This window comes from Suricata suricatta, chromosome 7 (assembly GCF_006229205.1).
Source record: "Suricata suricatta isolate VVHF042 chromosome 7, meerkat_22Aug2017_6uvM2_HiC, whole genome shotgun sequence".
Lineage (NCBI taxonomy): Eukaryota > Metazoa > Chordata > Mammalia > Carnivora > Herpestidae > Suricata > Suricata suricatta.
Window position 1 is genome coordinate 61,211,873 of NC_043706.1, and position 23,160 is coordinate 61,235,032.

Below are 23,160 nucleotides of genomic sequence, written 5' to 3' on the forward strand. Positions count from 1 at the left end.
CTTCTTTAAATATCTGGTAGAATTCCCCTGGGATGCCATCTGGCCCCAACTTTTGTTTGTTGGGAGATTTTTGATTACGAAATCAATTTCCTTGATGGTTATGGATCCATTCAAATTTTGCATTTCTTCCTGTTAAAGTTGTGGTAGTTTGTAGGTTTCTAGGAATTTGTCGATTTCTTCCAGATTGCCCAGTTTGTTGGCATATAATTTTTTATAGTATTATACTTGTTTATATTTCTATCATGTTTGGTTGTGATCTTTTATCTTTCATTCGTGATTTTATCTATTTGGGGACCTTCTCTTTTTAATATAAGTCTGCCTAGGGGTTTATCAATTGAATTTTTTATTCTTTCAGAGAAACAGCTGTTCTACTGTTTTTTAAATTTCTATATCATTTATTTCTTCTCTAATGTTTATTAATTCCCTTCTTCTGGCATTAGGCTTTATTTGTTTTTTGTTTTTTAGCTCCGTTAGCCCTAAGTTTAGGTTGTATATTTGGGACCTTTCAGCCTCTTGAGTTCGGCCTGAATTGCAATATATTTCCCTCTTAGGACTGCCTTTGCTTCATCCCAAAGATTTTGGACTGTTGTGTTTTCATTTTCATATGATTCCATCTAATTTTTAAGATTTTTTAAAAAATTTTCTAGTTAACCCATTCATTCCTCAGTAGGATATTCTTTAAACTTCCTTGTATTTGAGGGCTTTCCAAATTTTTTCTTGTGGTTAACTGAAAGTGTCATAGCATTGTGATCTGAAAATATATATTGTCTGATCTTGATCTTTTTGTACTGGTTGAGGGCCGTTTTGTGACCCGGTATGTAATCTATTCTGGAGAATGTTCCATGGGCACTCAAGAAGAATGTGTATTCTGCTGCTTTACGATGAAATGTTCTGAATATATCTGTTAAGTCCATCTGGTCCAGTGTGTCATTCAAAGCCAGTGTTTCCTTGTTGATTTTCTGCTTACATGATCTTTCCGTTGCTGTATGTAGGGTGTTAAAGTCCTCTACTATTATTGTATTATTAACAAATTTATATTTGTTGTTAATTGATTTATATATTTGGATCTTTCAATTTGGGGGCATAAATATTTACAATTGTTAAATCTTAGTGGATACATCTCTTAATTGTGATTAAGGTCCTTGTGTTAGTTATGGCCTTCTTCATTTCTTATTACAGTCTTTGTTTCAAAATCTAGTTTGTCTATTGATGCTCTGGCTTTCTTTTGACATTCATTAATATGATAGATGATAGCTGTTGTGTCACCCATAGAGTTGGTATATCTGGTTCTCTAGTCCTTCTAGTTTTTGTTGCTTTTTTTTCCCCCTCCACTTAGAGAGTTCCCCTTAAAATTTCTTGCAGAGCTGGTTTAGTGGTCATGAACTCCTTTTGTTTTTGGTTATCTGGGAAACTCTATAACTCTCCTTCTATTCTCAGTGACACCCTTGCTGGATAAAGAATTCTTGGCTGCATATTTTTCCCCTTCAGCACACTGAATATTTCCTGCCACTCCCTTCTGACCTGCCAAGTTTCAGTGGACCAGTCTGCTGCTAACTTTGTCGACCCTGGTAGCTTAAGGACTTATTTTCCCTAACTACTTTCAGAATTTTCTCTTTATCTTTGTATTTTGCAGGTTTCACTATGGTATGTCATGGTATTGACCTGTTTTCTTGATTTTTCACAGGAGTTGTCTGTGCCTCTTAGATTTGAATGCCTGGTTTGGGTTTTGGTTTTGGTTTTTGGTAGGTTTGGTTTTTTCCCCAGATTAAGGAAGTTCTCAGTTACAATTTCTTGAAATAAACCTTCTACCCCTTTTACCTGCTTTTCTTTTGGGACTTCTATGATACAGATACTATTTCACTGAATGGAATCATTGAGTTCCCTAAGTCTGCCTTCATGATCTGATAGTGTTCTTTACCTCTTCTTTTCAGCTTTGTTATTTTCCATAATTTTATCTTCTGTGTCACCTATTCTTTCCTCTCCTTCTTCAGTCCTTGTGACTATTTCCCATTAGTTTTGCACCTCAGTTATAAGATTTTTTTTATTTCAGCCTGACCTGTTTTTAGATCTTTTATCTGCGTAGCAAAGGTTCCTCTGATGTATTCTGTGCTTTTTCTTCAAGCTAAGCTCGTAGTTCTATGACTGTTCTTCTAAATTCCTATTTAGATATTTTGCTTATATCTGTTTTTGGCAAGTCCCTGACTGTGATTTCTTCTTGACCTTTCTTCTAGGGTGAATTCCTCCATCTTCTCACGCCTCTGTCTTTGGCGTGTTTTGAAAGCTTGTTATGTTTCCTGCATCTCAGAGTAATGTGTATTAAAAAGGGGTCATACACTGTCCAGAGCCTGGCACTTCAGGAAGTGCTTCTAGTGAGTGTATGCTGTGTGCACTCTGCTATTGGGTTTTGGCTGCTCTTTTCCACTGATCAGCCCTCTGTGGAGCTCCTTGGTTTCAGTGGGAAGTATTTGGACTTTTAGCTAGGCATGCTCTACTTTGTTTGTTAAAATAAGCCTGGAAAGAAAAGAACAAAAGAATAAAAAAGTGAGGGAAAAATCCTGATCCAAAAGAAAAGGAAAAGGAATGAAAAATCCAAACAATCAAAAAATATAGGTCTCATTCCAAAGAAAAAGGAAGGGGAAAAAAATGAAAGAAAAAGACAAGGAAAAGAAGAAAAAGAAAATGAGAAAAGGAAATGAACAAAACAAACAGCCATAAGACTGATTCCAAAGGAAAAAGAAGAAAAAAATAAAGTAAGCCTGATCCAGTTTCCCCCAGAACTGCAGGTGACGCTTTGAAGTACTCTGTGACAGTAGTCTTGGTGCATGCAGGGTGCTGCCTGTCTGGTCTTCTGGAGGAGAGACCTGCTGAACTCACTCAGGGTCAGACCTGCCCCAGTAAATATGCAATTGCTAGGTGGAGGGTAGGGGTGTAGCGGGCAGGGCTTGGTGTGAGTGGGTACCACCTCTGCTGGGGGCAGTTGTGTTCCGCTCTGAAGTCCCACCATGTCAGTGGTGAAAGGGAAAATGGTGTCGCTCCACTCACTTATCCTCATACAGGGGATCTTACACCCCCAACTGTTCAGGAAGCCCTCATAGAATAGCAAGGGCAGTCAGTGCGCTCGCACCACAGCTCTGGTGTGTGGCTATAATTCAGAACTCAAAATCTTAAAGGACCGGGCACCACACAGACCTGCTCCTCTTTTCTGGAATAGAGCCTCTCTGTGTTATGTCTGATGTCCTTGGTGTCAGAAAAACAGTCCCTCACCTGCACAGAATTTATGGTTAGTACAGTAAAAACCAGGAACCATGTTATCTGCCCCTGTGCATGCTTCTGTCCACCTTTCAATGGCACCTGCAGGGTCTTTTGTCCTTGGAGAGGCAATATACTCTCCTCCAAAAGTACTTCAAAAAGTGGAATGTTTTCTTCCAGTGTGACCCAGGAGATCCCTATACCATGCTATGCACTCTGGGGCCAACGCCTTCTCCCCAGGAGCACACACCACAGCTCTACCCTGGAGAAAGTCACACACTTCCAAAATCTCAGAATTTAAGCTTTACAGATTGTTTGCAAAAATCCTGGGACACTGAGTAACTCTCACTCCCAAGTCTGTGGACCAGAGACGTTTTCCTCTTATACAATCCCAATACTGCACTCTCAAAACCCTTTCCCTTTCTCTCCCTTTTGTCTCTGCACAGAAAGGGTACATTCCCCACAGTGGCACTGTTGTTTTTTTCCCTCAGTTTTCTTCCACACATCTCACACCTGTCACACTATCTCCTTCCAACTGTAGAGATCCTTCTGCCAGTCCTCATATCGATTTCCTGGGTATTCCAAGTTATCTGACTTCAGTGCAGCTGTGTTTAAGAGAAGAGAGAAGCCCAGGGTCCTCCTGTTTCTGTGCCATCTCCACTGACCATCAATATTGAGGAAGTTAGAAGGCATTGCACACCAAGGAATATTATACAGCCATCTAAAAAAAAAAAACATTTAGGGCTCCATACCAGATTTCCATGGAGTATTGCTCAGAGAAAAAAAGAAATTGTAGAAAAGTATGTCAAAAACAATCATGTTTTTATTAAAAAAGAAAGAAAATGACTCCAAAACCCATATAAAGGCATAGCTCATTTTATTGTGCTTCACACATGCTTACAAATCTAAAATTTGTGGTACTTCTGCATTGAACAGGTCTGTTGGCACCACTTTCCCAACAGCAGTTGGTCACTCCCTATCTCTATGTCACATTTTGGTAATTCTCATGGTCTTAAAAGTTTTATGTTATTTTAATATTTGTTACAGTGATCTGTGCTCAGGGATCTTTGATGTTACTATTGTAATTATTTTGGGGCACCATGAACCACACCCATGTAAGATGGTGAATTTTTTAACAAATGTGTGTTCTGACTGCTCCACTGACCATCTTTTCCCTCATCTCTCTCTCTTTCCTCGAGCCCCTGTCTTCCCCGAGACACAACAATATTGAAATCAGGCTAGTTAATAATAACCCTACAATGGCCTTTAAGTGTTTACATGAAAGGAAGTGTTATACATCTCTCATTTTAAGTCTAAAGCTAGAGATGATTAAGCTTACTGAGGAAGGTACTTTGAAAGCCACAATAGGCCAAAAGCTGAGTCTCTTTCTCCAACCAGTTAACTGAGAGTTGTGAATGCAGAGAAGTTCTTGAAGGAAATTGAAAGTGCTATTCCACTGAACACATGAATGATGAGAAACCAAAACAGCCTTATTGCTATTATGGAGGAAAGTTTTAGTAGTGATTTCACTCATATGTGGTATTTAAGAAATAAACAAAAATGAGCATAGGGAGAAAAAAAAAAGAGAGGCAAATCAAGAAACAGACTCTTAACTATAGAGAACAAACTGATAGTTATCAGAAAGGAGGTGGGGAGCGGAATGGCTTAAATAGCTAATGAGGACTAAGGAGTACACTTGTGATGAGCACTAGATGTTGTATGTTAAGTGTTGAGTCACTACATTGTATACCTCAAACTAATATTATGCTGTATGTTAAGTGGAATTTAAATAGAAAGTTAAAGATCATACCAGCCACAACATTCCCTTCAGCCAAAGCCTAAATCTTGAAGAAGGCTCTGACTCTTCTGTTTTATGAAGGCCAGGAGAAATAGGAAACCGCCAAAGAAAAGTTTGAAGCTAGCAGAGATTGGTTCATTGGGCTAAGTAAAGAAGCTATCTGTATAACATCAAAGTGCAAGTTGAAGCAGCAGGTGTTGATGTAAAAGCTGCAGCAAGTTTTCCAGATCTAGCTAAGATAATTAATGAAGGTTGGCTACATTAAACAATATATTTTCATTGTAGACCAAATAGCCTTTTATTGGAAAAAGATCCCATCTAGGACTTTCACAACTAGGAAGGAGAAGTCAATGCCTGGCTTCAAAGTTTGAAAGGACAGGAAGACTCTCTTATTAGGGACTAATATAGTTGGTGACATTAAGTTGAAGCCAGTGTTCATTTACCAGTCCATAAATCCTAGGGCATTTAAGAATTATGGTAAATCTGCTCTGTCGGTGCTCTATAAATGGAACAACAAGAGCTAAATGATGGCACATCTGTTTACAACATAGTTTACTGAATATTTTAAGCCTGTTGAGACCTACTGCTCAGAAAAAATATTCCTTTCAAAATATGACTGCTCATTGACAATGCACCTGACCCCTCAAGAGCTCTGATGGAGATGTACAGTAATATTAATGTTGTTGTCATGCCTTCTAACACAGTATCCATTCTGCAGCCCAAGGATCAAGGAGTCATTTGGCTTTCAGGTCTTAATTTCATGTATTTCTTCAATAATATGACTTGAAAGCCATTTCATAAGGCTGTACCTGACATAGATGGTGATTGCTCTGATGGATCTGGGCAAAGTAAATTGAAAACCTTCTGGAAAGGATTCACCATCCTAGATGCCATTAACAATATGTGTGATTTATGAGAAGAGGCCAAAATAACCTTGAAAGGAGTTTGAAAATTTTATTCCAAATCTTGTGCATGATTTTAAGGGGTTCGAGACTTCAGTGGAGGAAGTAAGAGAGGAGGAAATAGCAAGAGAACTAGAATTAAAAGTGGATCCTGAAGATATGACTGAATTGCTGCAGTCTTGTGATAAAACATTAACAGATGAGGAGTTACTTCTCATAGATGAGCAAAGAAAGCGGTTTCTTGAAATGAATCTCCTCCTGGTAAAGATGCTGTGAAGATTGTTGAAATGACAACAAAGGGTATAGAATACCACATAAACTTAGTAGACAAAACAGTGACAAATTTTAAGAAGTTTGACTCATTTTCAAAGAAGTTCTACTGGGGCTAAATGCTATCAAACAACCTCTAATACTACAGAAAAATCTTTCAGGAAAGGAAGAATCTGTTGATGTGATGAGCTCCATTGTTGTCTTACTTTAAGAAATAACCCACCTTTAGCAAGAACCACTCTGATCAGTCAGCAGGCAGCATCAAGGCAAGACCTTCCACTGGCAAAAAGATTACAACTCACTGAAAGCTCAAATGATGGTAGCATTTTTTAGCAATGAAGTAATTTTATTTTTTTTATGTTTATTTTTTTATTTATTTTAAATAGTTATTGTCAAATTGGTTTCCATACAACACCCAGTGCTCTTCCCCACAAGTGCCCTCCTCCATTACCTCTACCTCTTTCTGCCTTCCCACCTCCTCCTTCAACCCTCAGTTCGTGTTCAATGTTCATTAGTCTCTCAGGTTTTGCATCCTTCTCTCTCCCCAACTCTCTTTCCCTCTTCCCCTCCCCTTTGGTCCTCCATTAGGTTTCTCCTGTTCTCCTGTTAGACCTATAAGTGCAAACATATGGTTTCTGTCCTTCTCTGCCTGACTTATTTCGCTTAGCATGACACCCTCGAGGTCCATCCACTTTCCTACAAATGGCCAGATTTCATTCTTTCTCATTGCCATGTAGTACTCCATTGTGTATATATACCACATCTTCTTGATCCACTCTTCAGGTGATGGACATTTAGGCTCTTTCCATGTTTTGGCTATTGTTGACAGTGCTGCTATGAACATTGGGGTACATGTGCTCCTATGCATCAGCACTATGAAGTCATTTTAAATTATGTTTTAGACATAATGCTATTGAACACTTAATAGAGTATAGTATAGTTTAAACATAACTTTTACATGCACTTTTAATGTTTTAGGAAACCAAAACATTTATTTGACTCACTTTATTGCAGTATTAGCTTTCCTGTAGTCGTCAGGAACCAAATTTACAGTATCTCTGAAATGTGCCCATATGTATGTGTATACTTGAAAAATATGGAAGAATATATTTTACACTGTAACCTTAGGTTAGCAGCAGGAGCCAAATTAAAGAAAATAATTTATGTAAGATAATACATTTTTATACATATCTATGTAATTGTATCAGTATATATATAAATTTTAAAGAAAATTAATTAAAATAGAATTTTAAACTCATTTAAAAATTGTAAATAATTTTGAAACCATTTCAACTCAAGTATTTTTAAGTTTTGCTTTTAACCATTCTTTAAGTGTTGCATTGAAGTAGCTCTCACTAGCCATAATACAAGTGTACTAGCTTATGCATTTATACTCCTGTATGTAAAGATCAGAAAAATATATCAAAACTCAAAACTTTAAAAAGTTCCTTTTCATTTTTAAAAAATTTATGGATAGGATAGCTAACTTACTAACTTTACTGATTTTCTCCTACCAGAGGAAAAACACTGTGAAAACAGACATGGACATATGGATGTTATGATTTTAATACAGGTTCTACTGGTTGTTATATATTATTTTAATTTTAGAAACCTATATTAGAGGCCACTGATTTATCTGACAGTGAAATGATTTGTAAAGTATTAGATTTCTTTACTTATCAGTGAGTTGACCAAATTTGTTATCTAATTCTTGGCAGATATCAATATCTAAATACAATTTTATTTATGTGTTTTGTGACTCAAAATATATATGTGTCATAATGATTTTAATTATTAGTGGAGTATTTGTTCACATAAGTTGGTTGTGTTTATCACTTAAATGTAACTGCTTATTTTGTCAAATTTAAATGTTTATTTTTTCTTTTTAAATTCATGGATATCCTAGAATGTATTTCTGCCTTTGTGTGAGAATGATCAGTTAACACGGTTGTGGAACAACAAGATTATGAAATATTTTGTGATCACAGCTATGCTATTATAGTTCTTGTAGGAGAACTATTTTAGTTTGATTTTTGATTAAAAATTAGATGTGTCTAAACATATTTCAGGCCTTAGTGAAATTTCTTCCCTGCAAAAAGCAGGGACCCTTTTTGTTCTATTAGTTTCTGTATCCCCTTATAAATATTACCATTTTAATTTAAATTAATCTGAACACCTCCTTATAGAAGGTTACAGCATACATTAAATAAATCAGGATTGTATGGACAAAATATACTTCAGTTTTAGACTGTCTTAGAGAAAACTGAATGTATTAAACTAAATTAGAAACTCAAAGATTTTGTCACTCATTACCATTAAATAACTTCTGTCCAGGTATGTTTTGAGTGTTTTGGCTATACAGATTAATTTGAATTTAAATTTTTAGGAACAGCTTTTGTTTAAAAAAAAAAAAAAGGCATGTACATGCTTAAGACAAAATGCTAAATTATATTGAAATTTACAATGTATACAATGGAATAAAACCTAATTATATGTTTTATCTTTTCTGTGATATAGTGTGCAAGTTACTTTAGGTCCACAGTCAATATTTCCTTGACAGTGTCAGCCTCTTATGAGAACTGGAACACTAATAATCAGAACATAGAATTTAATAGTAACCCACATTAGCTACATGATTACTGTGTTTATGATAGTATATTACATTGAAATTTATTTCATTGAATATAGTCCAGATACTTGTCAACCTTCTGGTTTTTTAAAGTTAATTTACACTTGATTCTTAAAAACTCTGGGGCTTGAACTACACAGGTCCATTTAAACAAGGATCTTTTTTCAGTAAGTACAGTATAGGACTATAAATGTATTTTCTCTTATGATCTTCTTAACATTTTTTCTCTAGCTTATTTTTATAAAAATACAGTATATAATACATATAATATACAAAATATGTGTTCATTAACTGTTTATGTTATTTCTAAGTCTTTCTGGTCAACAGTAGGCAATCTAGTACTTAATTTTTAGGGGAGTCAGAAATTATACATGGAGTTTTGACTTCACTGTGGAGGTGATGCCCTAATCCCTATATTGTTCAGGGGCCAGCTGTATTTAGATAATTTTGAAATATTTCCTCTAATTACTCTTTACTCCTTTCAGAGGAAATGGATGTAGAAGCTCGACTTACTGAACTATGTGAAGAAGTTAAGGTACTTGGATTTTTTAAAATTAACATTATCAAGTTATTTGAGTGGATTCTGTTTTCTATTCAAAATCTTTATCCAAGAAAACATAATGATTTATCCTTCCTCAAATGGTTGATCATGGTAGAATCACAGCTTAGTTGATAAAAAGACATTTGGCTTCAGCATGGACTTAACTTATTTTTAAAATGTATGTTATTCTGCCTATAAATGGGATACCAAAGACGATTAACTATCAAAAGTGTGCACCTTCTTCAATTAATTTACTCAAAAGAATTTCTGGACACATTTTAAAATCATCCTTAAAATTACATATTTTTATAAAATGATAGTTCAGAGTTGAAAATGGTTTTATTTCAACAGATCAATTTGTGTCTTAGACCATTTTTCCAGTAGTTTATTCTTGAAATTAAATTTCCTTTTGTTAAAATTTTGGCATAGACATAAACAAACATATATATTTGGCTTTGGAATATATTTCTATATGTAAATTTGAATGAGGGCTAGAATTATACATATGCAGGATGTATAAGTAATTTTGAATACTTTCTTAGAGGTTTTCCCCACACTTCAAATAAGATTAAGTATTTTCTTTAAAAATCAACAGTGTTGTCATAATAATTGCCTGTAAGAGCATTAAACATTTAGAAGGAATTTTAGTAAAATGTGTGTAATTAATGTGAAAAAAATCTACAATATTTCACTGAGATATTTGAATAAGTAAACATGATACTTTTGAATGAAAGAGAAACAGTCACTGAAAGATACCAGTTTTTTTTAAGTTAATAATTGATGCAACCATATCAAAATACCACTGGAAATGTTAAAATTTGACTTATTTTAAAGAGCACTTGAAGAAAGATAAGAATGACTAAGAAAAACCTTAAAAAAATATATTTTTGTACAGGGACTTGCCCAAATGTATGTTAAACTGAATATAAAACTACAGTAATGGAAATAAGAGTATCACTTCTCTAAAAGAATAGAAAAACAGCAGCTGGGGCGCCTGGGTGGCTTAGTCGGTTAAGCCTCCAGCTTCGGCTCAGGTCAGATCTCACGTTTGTGGGGTCGAGCCCTGCGTCAGGCTCTGTGCTGACAGCTAGCTCAGAGCCTGGAGCCTGCTTCCGGTTCTGTGTCTCCTTCTCTCTCTGCCCCTTCCCCTCTCATGCTCTGTCTCTCTCTGTATCAAAAATAAATAAAAAAACATTAAAAAAAATATTTTTAAAAAAAAAGAAAAACAGCAGCTCCTTGGTGCTCAGGCAGTTCAGCAACTGACTCTTTATTTCGGCTCAGTTATGATCTCACTGTTTGTGATATAGAGCCCCACGTTCAGCTCCACACTGACAGCACCGAGCCTGCTTGGAATCTCTCTCTCCCTCTGACTCTGCCCCTCCCCTGCTTATATATAATCATATGATGCATATATATACATACATACATATGTATTTCAAACTATTAATATAGAAAAGAGTTGCATGAAGGATGGGATTGTAAAGGAAAATTTTTATTCTTTGCTCTAGATCCATCTATGCTAAATTTTAAAAATACTGTATGTATTCATATATTACTAATAATTTTTTAGGTAAAATATTAAATTTCAGTATTTAATTTGACATTATAAAGTTTAACATCAACAACTTATGATAAATTTTGACAACAAATAGAATAGACAAAAGGTAGAATATTTGAAGAGCTCTTTCAAATCACTAAGAAAATCTGTAACTTACCATTTTTTAAGTTAGTATTGGATACCCATTTACAAAATAGGCTAATAGTCAAAGCATATTCAATCTCATTAATCATCAAATAAAATTTTAAATATTTTCATACCTTTTTTAACCTATCAGATTGGCTGTGATTTTCTAATAATGTAATGCTTGTTGAGATGTGACAAGATATAGATTCTTCTATCTCTCGCATAGATCTCTCACCTTGAAGATCTTTTTCAGAGATTAATTTGGCAGTATTTATCCAAAGCCAGGGTATTACTTCTCAATCAGTACCAAATAATCAGATTCATATATATTGTAATTTATAATGGAAAGTATTAACCTAAGTAAATACCCAATGATAACAGAATGGTTAAACAAGTTATGGAACATGTACAATCTGAAGAAGTTATACAACCTTAAAAATACGCTTTCAAGGGGCACCTGGGTGGTTCCATCAGTTAAGTGTCCAACTTAGGCTCAAGTCATGATCTCTTATTCTGTGAGTTCTAGCTCCATGTTGTTGGACTCTGCTAACAGCTCAGTGCCTAGAGCCTTCTAGAGTGTCTGTGTCTCCCACTCTTTCTGCCCTTCCCCTACTTAGACACACTCTCTCAAAAGTAAATAAACATTAAAAAAACCCTTTTTTTAAATATGCTTTCAGTATATAGGAATATTATGATATTATTCAGTGGAAATGGCATAATAATATATATGATTCTAGAGTTTTCTCTGTGTACATAATTGAAAAAAATTGACAACTCTGCACGAAAATGAACTTAATTTTCTTCTTCTTCTTCTTCTTCTTCTTCTTCTTCTTCTTCTTCTTCTTCTTCTTCTTCTTCTTTTCTTCTTCTTCTTATTTTTACTTCACCTATCTTCTAAGTCTAATATTTAAGTAAGCAGTGTTTAGTAATCAAACAAGATCAGTGACTGCTGCTATGAAAAAGTACATATCAATAAAAGACAAGATGTTGTTTGAGAAAATATTATACAAAAACATAAGATCTTATTCCTACACTTATACATATAAAAGTTTGTCAAGCTTTATTCTAATTTCCTTTTTAACATAAAAATATTTATATTTTGAGACATATTATAAAGATTCATGTAAGCCAGAGGAGTAATTTATTTATGCTTAAGATGGATGCTTTCCTAATAATGAAAATACTAATGTCCTCTCAGAACCTTGGTGCCTTGGTGATTTCTGAAAAGGAAAAGTATCTAGACAGGGGAAATCTTGCTCTCAGGGGATTAAAAAAATGTTGTTTACATTGTTCAATCTATGGTAAAACTAAGAGAATTCTACATGTGTGTAGATTATTCTAAGAATAGCATTGCTTGCCTTACACACTACTGTTTATTTACTGTCGAATGTTTATTCAAGTCTTTTTTCTAAACTCCTTTAACACTATTTCTTGGAAGAAGACTGCATGTTTCAGCTTATTTTAGAGTACACTTTAATCTTCTGTTTGTTCTTAAGAGAGACATGAAAAACTTGTTAGCTTCATTTCTAGTATATAAGCTATTTCCTGGGGCAAAATACATTTGTAGATTTATTATACATTGATGAATCATATTTATTATAGACTATCTTAGCTTCTGTTAAGGAATTCTGGAATTTTTCAACATTTTCTGTGTTTGTCCACAAATTTGGAGGACTTTTTCCTTATCTGAAGTCTGTAATTCCTTATTCATTCATTCATTAATCCATTCAATAAATATTTATTGAGTGACTACTGTGTTCTGGTAGCTAAAATCACAAAAGTGAATGAGACACAATTCCTTCCCTTCTTTCTTATTTTGCTGAATTTTTGTTTTATGCCCTCTCTGAGTTAGAATAGAAAAGAAAGGCTTGCTGAATTGCAAAGTTCAAAAATACGTAAAAATAGGGGCTGAGTGGCTCAGTTAGACTCTCAACTCTTGATTTTGGCTCAGGTTATGATCTCATGGTTCCTGACATTGAGCCCCACATTGTGCTCTGCCCTGACAGTGCAGAGCCTTTATGGGATTCTCTCTCCCCGCCTCTGCCACCTCTCTCTTTCTCAAAATAAATAAATAAACTTTTAACAAAAGTAAAAATAAACTGATTAAGGTTAAATGTGATAAGCAGTGTTTGAGGATTTTTTTAAGGGAGCGTGAAGATATAGTTAGTACTCTCTAGGATGTAATTGAACACCTTCCTTATCACATCCAAATATAGTCATCTAGTCAGTGATGGGTCTAGAGCTCAGGAGAAATGTGATCCAGATGTAAAGATTCAGCAGTGTTTAGTATATGTGATCATTGAGACTATGGGAGAGGTTTTCAACCTTAACCTGAATAGACTATTTTACCTTCTTTAATATGGGGAAAGGAAATCATCATCTATCTGTATATTTAAGGTAGATTCCCTAATGTTACTAGTAATTGAAGACAGATTTTTCCAACAAGATATAATCTACCTGAACACTGCTGCATCAGTGAGTTAAAGAAAGGCTTGCCTTCGTAATAAAAATGCTTGTCCAAAAAAGAAAGAATTATTCTGATATGTGGTCTTTTATTTTTTTGTTTAAAAATCCTTATTTTATGTATATAAGAAATCCAAGTGCTTTATAAAAGATTTCCTCATTTTGTGGTATAATCCATTACTTTTAACTTTTATCATCAGTTTAGGTGAATACTTAAATGGGATAATTTAATACCACTATTAGAACACTCATAACAGCATATTAAAATTGGTTGCCCACTTTCCTTACTAGACTGAGCTTTTCATATTACATTGATTTCGATGGGAATGTTGCCCCTAGCATTCAAAATGTGCTCGATAAACAGTGGGTGAATGAATTGTTAGAAAAGAGAAAGAAGTGTTTGATGACTGTAAAAGGATTACCACTAGCAAAATAAAACCTAGAAACTTACGGGTGAAGGAAAAGCAGTTAGTACTTTAGAAAATATCTCTGTCCTTTCTGAGTAGTTACAGATTTTCTAAGTAATTTGTTAGCAGATTGGAAAAAGAATCTCATTTAAGATCTCATTATTTTTCAACACTTTTATAACTGTCATCATGATTTGTGCATATTTAAAATTCTCAGAATTTTAGTGTTTGAGGTTGATCATGCTCTATAGAATCCTATTTGTAGTTTTAAACTATATTTAACATTAATTGAAATATCAATTAAGTTGAAAATTGCTGTAGTAACTATCAAGTTTTTAAAAAGCCATTGGTCATTTGGTCTCTACACCATATGAACATGTGTGTGCACGCACACACACACACACACACACACACACACACACACTTTTTAAAACTAAAAATTTGCCTTGTATTTATGTTCCAATAACATTATATTTAGAAATGGTAAATCTCAGGAAGGAGTGAAGTTTTTTTCTTGTCATTTCAGAAAATAAAAAATCCTGATGAACTGGCAGAACTTATAAATATGAATCTTGCACAACTTTGTTCACTTCTAATGGCTTTATGGGGTCAGTTTCTGGAAGTTTTAACACTACATGAAGAACTAAGACTTTTATTAGCACAAGAGCATCATACTTTGAGGGTAAGTTAAAGAAAAGTGATGTTAGAACATTTTGATCACTATTACTTATCTTTAAATTTCATTACGAATAAAAAACCTGATTTTTCCCCTTGTGTTGATAAATTAGAAAACAGACATTTACTTTTGTGTTATTGTTTGATTTCTTAAGTTAATAATAAAGTAATACAGTTAAGTACATGATTTATCTCAGTTACAACCCTTGCCAGTAAGAAAAGTCATCTAGGTATAACTAAATTATAAAAATATATGATACAGGCTAGCCCTTGGAACCTGAGAACAGGTATTAGTCAGGTTTTCATTAGGAACAGAAATCAGGAATAAGAGAGCCATCTTAAACTAATCTAGACTCTTTCTCAAACTTTTCCTCCTTTGCCTCATTTAGGAATGTGTATAGCAAACTTGTAAGGTTGGGGGTTAGTAATCTAGACATACATGTTTGCTGTATGCTTACTACGGACCTTGTGCAAAAATTTTTGTACGATTTTATTGTATAGTTTATCAAAAGGAATTGATATATTAAACATCCAACTACTTTTCCAGTCTTATCTCTTTGTATGCTCTGTACACACACTAATTTTCCTCACCTAGTTAGTAGTAGGTCCTTGAAAACACCACGTTTTCTTTTTTCCTTTTCCTTTTCTTTTCTTAATTATAAAACGTATTATCAAAGTTAGAAAAGAGCATAAGACATGCACATTTTAACAATTAATTAAAAACACATATTCTTTTAACGCTCACCGAGGTCAAGAAATAGAAAATTGTGAACACCACAAAAATGCTGTGTGTTTTTCCCAATATCTCTTCTCACCTGACATTTAGAAGTAATCATCACCCTGACTTTTGTGATAAGGAGTTCTTCACTTCTCTTTTACTTTTACCATCTATGTATGTATACTAAATAATACAAGTTGTTTCACTCTGTTGTTATCAGCCTATGTCATTGAATTCTATATAAATGATATGATATATATTCTTTTATATCTTCTTTTACTCAAGATTGTGTTTGTGAGATTAATCCATGTTTTTATCAGTAGCTGTAACTGTTCATTTTCATTGGTGTGATGTATTTCATTTGCATATACCCACAGTAGGAGTATCCATTCTGCAGCTGAGGGACATTTGAATTACTTCTAACTTGTAGCTATTACAAATTCAGCTATTATGAACATTCCTGTACATATGTCCCGGCATACCAGTTTCTCTGAATTATTTACTTATAAGGCAAATTGCTATGTCATAGGATCTGTATAATGTCAGTTATTTACTAGTAAATGCCACACTATTTTTTAAAGTGGTGCCAGTTTTCACTGCCACCAACACTTGATGAGAGCTCTTGTTATTCCACATAACACTTCCCACCTCTTGATTTCGGCAAACTTTTAAAATTTTGCCAGCCTGATATCATTGTGTTTTTAATATGCATTTCTGATGACCTGTGAGGTTGAGCACTCTTTTGTATGACTATCAGCTATGCAGATTTCATATTTGTAAAGTACCTGTTCAAATTATTTGACCTTTTTCTCTAGGATTACCTTTCTTTTTCATCTTGATTTAGAATACATATCCATGTACTGGCCTTTATTATATGTTTTGTAAATAAATCTTTTCTTGGGTCATTGTTTATTTTTCCCCACTATCTTTGCACTGTCTTTTGATAAACTAGAGGTCTTAATTTTAGTGTAAATGGAATAGAAGAGAAAGGCCAGACATAGACATATCCATACTTGGACATAATATATCCAGAACAAAGAAAAGTAGAGATTTTAAATAAATGATGTTGAGACAATTAGGTATTCATGTGAAAAAAAAACACTATATAAAATTCAGTTCTGGGTAGATTAAAGACAAATATGAAAAGCAAAGTCATAAACCTTATAATATATAATAGAGAAGTTACAGAAGAGTTACTAAAGTAGTATAGAATAATCCCATATACTCTTCATCAGAATCACAAGTTACAATTTTGTCATGTTTATCATTTCATCTTTTTATAGATAAATTATATATGTGTGTGTATATATATGTGTGTGTGTGTGTGTGTGTGTGTGTGTGTGTATACACACACACACACACACACACACATATACATGGATTTTTTTTTCCTGGATCATTTTTTGTTTAGAGGCATCATATTCTTTTCTCCATAAGTACTTCAGGGTATATTGACTAAGAACAAAAATACTTTTTTACTTAACCACAGGACAGTGATCAACTTTATAAAATTTAATGTCAATACAATATTGATATCTAATGCAAAACTCATTTGATATTTTATCATTTGTCTTAATAATATTCTGCGTGACTTTTCCCCTTTTCCAGGATCAAATTCAGGATCACACATTGCATTCAGTTTTCAGGACCATTTAAATACTTTAGTCTCTTTTAATCTGGAATAGTTGCTTCTATTTTCTTTGTCTTTGATGGAGAATATTGGCCAGAAGTCTTGTAGACCATGGTTCAATTTGGGTTTGTATTATGTGTATTATGTTTCCTTGCAGTTAGATTCAGGTGATACAATATTAGTGGAAATATACTACTTTTTATTTCTTTTTCAGTCAGTTTTGGTAAATTATGTTTTTTAAGAAGTTCTATATAAATTTCTTAATTTCTTGGCCCCAAATAATCATAGTATCCTTCAATTATTTTTTAACATGATCAGTATCTATAGTGTTTTTCTGTTTTATTTTTGTTAGCAGTTATTTGTGCCTTCATTCTTTTTTTTTTCCTTGAATGGTCCCATCAGAAGTGTCATTTTACTAGTTTTTTCAAAGAACTAACTTTTGATGTTAATTGTCTTGTGTGTTTTGTTTTCTGTTTTATTAGTTTTGCTTTTGACTTACTAGTTCCTCTTACTTTCTAAACGTTTATTATGGTATCCTTTTAAACCTTCTATAATTAGATGTTTAGCTTATTAATTATAGCATTTCTTTTTTTCTGCTTTATGCATTTAAGTTTATAAGTTTTTCCTTAAGTACTGATTTAGCTACATTCCACAAGTTTTGATACGTTGTTCTTTTTATCCTTTGGTTCTCAATATTTTCTAAATTTTGTGAGCAATTTATTCTTTGATTCAGGGTTATTTAGAAGTTTTTTTCTCATTAGTATATAAAATGGTTTATAAAAATAATACATCTATTCATTTTCTGGATGTAAACAGAAACAATATACTAGTTAATGACAGGACTTCACAGGACAAGTCAATGACAGGACTTTATACACATGCTACCCCCATAATGGGATATCTCGCAGCATACCAATAATAATTTGTTTGGGAAGTCTTTGATTTAAAGCACTACAAGTAAACAAAACCATTTTAAAGAATACACTAGATATGTTGTCCTATATTTAGCAATTGTTATTTTTCCCTTGCTCAGAAATCCAAGAAATTCAGTGCCTGCCCATACTCTTCTTCTGAAATAAGGGACCAGAGACAGTTCTTGTCCAAAAATTGCCATATTTTGTATCAAGTGACCCTGAAATCTTGAATTAGAGGTTGGCAATTAGACCAAAGACAGTCATCTATAGTGTGAACATAGAAAAGACTAGTAATTATTGAAGGAAGCTGCTGCATTAACTGCTGATTTGGAGCATTTTCTATTATAAGGAATGACTGACTAAAGTATTCAGATCATTTCTCTTGAAAATTTAAACATAGGACACAAAAGAAGAGACTCAGTTACTAAACAGTGGCTGAAACCAAGAGAAGGTCATAGAAGGAGACAATAGAAGCCATGAATAAACCAATTATTACAAGGTAGGTATGTAAGTAAAAAGGGTCAAAAGCAAATCAAGGAGAGTGTCAAAGATAGAGAAGAACATGAGAATGGAGAAATGACCAGAAAAGGAAACAATAAATGCTGGTTTCTGAACAGCTACTAGAGTGATATTAGGATATATTAGTCTAGGTGTTATTTACTAAATGGCAATGGACAGCATTTCAGTTTCCCAAGAACTGGCTATTTGGCTACAGTTCCTTGGATGTCCTCTCTTTATATCCTTATAAAAAACCCACAACGCTGAGGTTATCTGACTACATCTCTGTCTCTTGCTAACTAAAGAGGCTTTATTTCCAAGGCCATGTTTGTTTCCAAATATATAGATTTCTTAGTTGCCTTTTTATTGTTGATTTCTAGTTTGTCTTCATCGTGGTTAGAAAACAGTCTGTGATTTCAAACTTCATTATTCTTTGAGACATGCTTTATCTATACTAGGAATGTATATTCATCAGGTTGCTGGGTTAAGTGTTCTAAATACGCTAGGTTAAGTTTATCAATCATTTTGTTCAAATTTTTCATATTTTTAATGAATTTATGGCTACTATTGCTATCAACTATCAAGAAAACTGTGACAGAATCTCTCATTGTGTCTGTAAACTTGTTCTTATTTGTAGTAAGTGGCAGAACTGGGATTCAGACCCAAGCAGTATGGTTCAATAGTCTGTGTTCTTTACTGTTTGATATAGTGCTTCTCAAAATAGAAAAGAGAATGATAGCAAAGATCACAGGCAACTTTGTAGCATAGTATTTTATGAGGTTGGGGTTGTCCTGGGTAGAATAAGAATAAGAAGGTAAATTTTAATAGAGATGCTGATGAACACAACTTTGAAAAAAGGGAGCAAAGAAGGGAAGCCAAGATAAAATTGGGTTTATGAAAAACTAAAATGTCAGAGATAAACTGAAATTTTTCCTGGAGCTTTGTTTTTCTCACCCCATTCCAGATAACAAAAAAGAACCTATTTAACTCTTAAAAGAATCAAGGAAGGGTAATTAAGACGCAGCGAAAAAGTGCCCTAATGTTACTTAACCACGAATAATAAACATTGCTCTGTCATGCCCTGCTTTGATGTATATCACAAAACCTGGAAATGGTGGTATATTATATCCTTTGATTCCCATTTATGCAGTTAAACAGGAACTTTGGTCATTAAGTATATCAGTATTTGGAGAATACATTGCTAAGCCTACAGTAACCGAAGTAGTCCAAAGGTCATTCATTGTTTGTACTGGGACTGAATTGGCTGTGTGTAGGCTGTCTGGTAATGTATTCAGAAAGAGCACAGTTGAACTAAGTTACAGAAGTGAACATATGTTATGGAATCTCTTGTTGGGGTGAGAGCAAATAATGAGGCAAAGAAAGTATTGGGCTAAGAAAAGGAAATGTAAGTCTGTACATAAAAAGATCAATGTAATTAATTACATTGTTTAATTATATTACTTAATTAGTTCTACCATGTTACTTGATATGGTGATTCAGAAAGGACAGATTTTCTGAATCTTAGAAAATTAAGTCAACCAGACTGGTAGAATTTTGTGGTTACATGCTATACACATTCACATTAAAGCATAAAGACTATTATGTATGAATGATCCCAGTGCCCCATATTACATAAAAAATTGAAATGGAGTGAGTGAGATAAGCGTCAAGGCTATATGTCTCGTGTTTGTCCCTCCCACAACAACAAAAATTTAGCATCTAACCATGAACAAAAGTGACTGTGGGAGCTGTGGGATCTCATACGATACACTAAAGAGCCCCAGAGGCATCTTACCCACCTGTGGATAATAAGCAGACAAGTTTCAGTCTTGACCCTGCAGTGGCCTTTTTACCAGCTCTTGCTGTTCCTGGCTACAGTCTGGGAACCCTTGGGAAACACTGATTTAGACAGTTACCCGGGGTGGAGAGAACCTTTGCAGAAGTCAGATTTCCAGAGAAGTTCCAGTGCTCCACTGGAGCAAAAATAAATAAATAAATAAAAATGCAAGTTTGTATTCATTAGAGTTCTACCAAGAGGAATAGCTTGTCTTTACATACATCAACCCTCAGCCAAGATAGCACAGCTTAGGTCTAAGAGAGCCCTTCTTGGCCTGTGATTTTCCATACAGAGAAAAAAAGAATGGATGGGTACCCAGCTTGCCCAGCTGTGCAGGATATTGTCAAAGAGGCTCATCTCTCTTTTGAGTGTCTTTCTCTCTCTCTCTCTCTCTTTCATCCCACCTAGACTTGTAAATCAGGAGCTCCATGACTTGGGGGATGGAGTCGAAAGAGACTGGGAAAATGGTAGATGGGTCTCTCAGAAAGCCTTAAAGGGATTCATGCTACTCACTGTATCACAAATTCCTTTAAAAGTCTGCCTATGAGCTGCTTGGACAGCCTCAACTGTGGATCTCTACAACTGGCCAGGAGCACCTCCACCCATAACACATGCCTCACCCACACCCTCCTTTCTACTCTACATCTGGATCCCTGTGTGCACTGCTGAAGACAGTGGCAAAAGTAAACTTTGGCAGATCTGTAACTGCAGGCCAAAAAGAAACCGCAAATGAGCTGTGGCACTACATTTGGTAAGTAAAAAGTAAGCAGTCAGTGCTCAGCCTGATATGTTGTAGGAAGGAGATAAGGAATACAATATTTAAAAGTTTGCCAAAGAGGGAGCAAGAAATGTGGAGCTGGTGTAGCCATAGAAAGTCGGAGAAAACTTCAGAATCTCTATCAAGACTGAGGAGATATTTTTGCCCTGAAGACAGTAAATACTGGAGGGAGGTGACTGCTACTTCAAATGTTGAGGTAGAAATGCAAAATTCTAAAGATCATGAAACATCAGGGGAAAGTGACATAGCAGAGGATCACAATCTTCCAGTAAGCAAACCCAGAAGCATGGAGAACTGAGATTTGCCCAATAAAGAATTCAAAATAGCTATTTTAAGGAAACTTGGTAAGCTACAAGAAAACACAGATAATTCAATAAAAACAAGAAAGCAATGTACAAAATGAGAAGATTAACAAAGAGATAGAAATCATTTAAAAAAAGAGAATCAAAAGCAAATTCTGGAGCTGAAGAACTTGGTGAACAAAATGATAAATGCAACAGACAGCATTCATGACAGAATGGCCCAAACTGAGAGAAGAATCTGTGATAAAAGATAGGAACTTGAAATTCCTGTCAGAGCAGAGCAAAGAAGAAACGAATGAAAGAGAGTGAAGAAAGCCTGCCTGATCTGTGATATTCCAGCAAGATAAATAATTTGTAATTATTCAAGTTCCAGAAAGAAAAGAGGGAGAAGAGGACAGAAAGCCTATTTAAAGAAATAATTACTGGGGCGCCTGGGTGTCTCAGTCAGTTAAGGATCTGACTTTGGCTCAGGTCATGATCTCGTGGTTCGTGGATTAGAGCCCCACATTGGGCTCTATGCTGACAGCGAGCTCACACCCTGGAGCTTGTCTTCAGATTCTGTGTCTCCCTCTCTGACCCTCTCCTGCTCACACTGTCTCTCTCTCTCTTAAAAGTAAATAAAAAATTTAAAAATTTTTTAAAAATTACTGAGTTTCCCAAACACGGGAAGACATTTGGATATCCAAGGACATAAAGCTCATAGGTCACCAAACCAACTAAATCTAGAGAGATCTCCTTCAAAATGCATTATAATTAAACTGTCAAAAATCAAAATCAAAGATAATCTTGAAAGTTGCAGCAGAAGATTGTAATCTACATTCAGTGGATTTGTTCCAAAAAAACAAAGGAAGAAGAGAGCTACAAAACAGCCAGAAAACTAATGAAATGGCATAGTTAATCCTTACATATCAGTACTCTAAATGTAAATGGACTAAATTCTCCAATCCAAAGTCATGGAGTGGCTGAGTAGACAACTAAAAGAACCAACTATGCTGCCTACAAGAGACTCACTTCAGCTTTAAGGACACACATGGCTTCAAAGTGAAGCAGTGGAAAAAGATACTCAATGCAAGCAGAAACCTATAAAGAATAAGGATAGCTATACTTATTTTTTAAAGATAGTTATATCACACAAAATACACTTTAAGTCAAAATGGTAACAAGAGATAAAGAAGATCATTGTATACTGATAAAGAGGTCAGGTCATCAAGAAGATCTAACCATTTTAAATATATATGCACCCACCATTGGAGCACCTAAATATACTAATCAGGTACTACCAGATCTGAAGGGAGAAATAGAAAGCAATACAGTAATAGTAGTGGACGTCAGTACCCCACTTTCAACCATGGATATTTCATCCAAATAGAAACTCAATGAGGAAACATTGGGCTTGAATCAGACTTCAGACCAAATGGACCTAACAAACAAAATACTTCCTCCAACAGCAGCAGAATCCACTTTTTTCTCAGGTTTACATGGAAGATTCCTCAGGATTGATCATATGATAGGTCAAAAAAAGTAAGGCTTAGCAAATTTTAAAGATTGAAAATATACCAAGTATCTTTTTAAATCACCATAGTATGAAACCAGAAATCAATTAACAGAAGGAAATCTGGGAAAATCAAATATGTGGATGTAAAACAACACTCCTAAATAACCAGTGCACCAAAAATCTCAAATAAATTACCTGAATTTACACATCAAGGAATGAGAAAAAGAACAAACTCAACCCAAAGTTAGCAGAAGGAAGGAATTAACAAAGATTAAAACAGAAATAAATGAAATAAGACCAAAAAACAGTAGAAAAAAATCAACAAAACTAAGAACTAGGTCTGTTTGAGACCAATAACCAGTGAAGAAAT

At 34.4% G+C, this 23,160-nt stretch overlaps 1 protein-coding gene across 2 annotated transcripts in view; it reads left to right on the top strand.

Moving 5' to 3' along the window:
* Positions 1–23,160, top strand: part of FAM135A (family with sequence similarity 135 member A) — a 129,831-nt gene that overhangs the window by 53,564 nt on the left and 53,107 nt on the right. For both annotated transcript variants that reach the window (XM_029944881.1, XM_029944882.1), the window contains exons 12-13: positions 9,334–9,383; positions 14,470–14,625. In XM_029944881.1, coding sequence (XP_029800741.1) covers positions 9,334–9,383; positions 14,470–14,625 — 206 coding nt within the window. The remainder of the gene's footprint in view (positions 1–9,333; positions 9,384–14,469; positions 14,626–23,160) is intronic.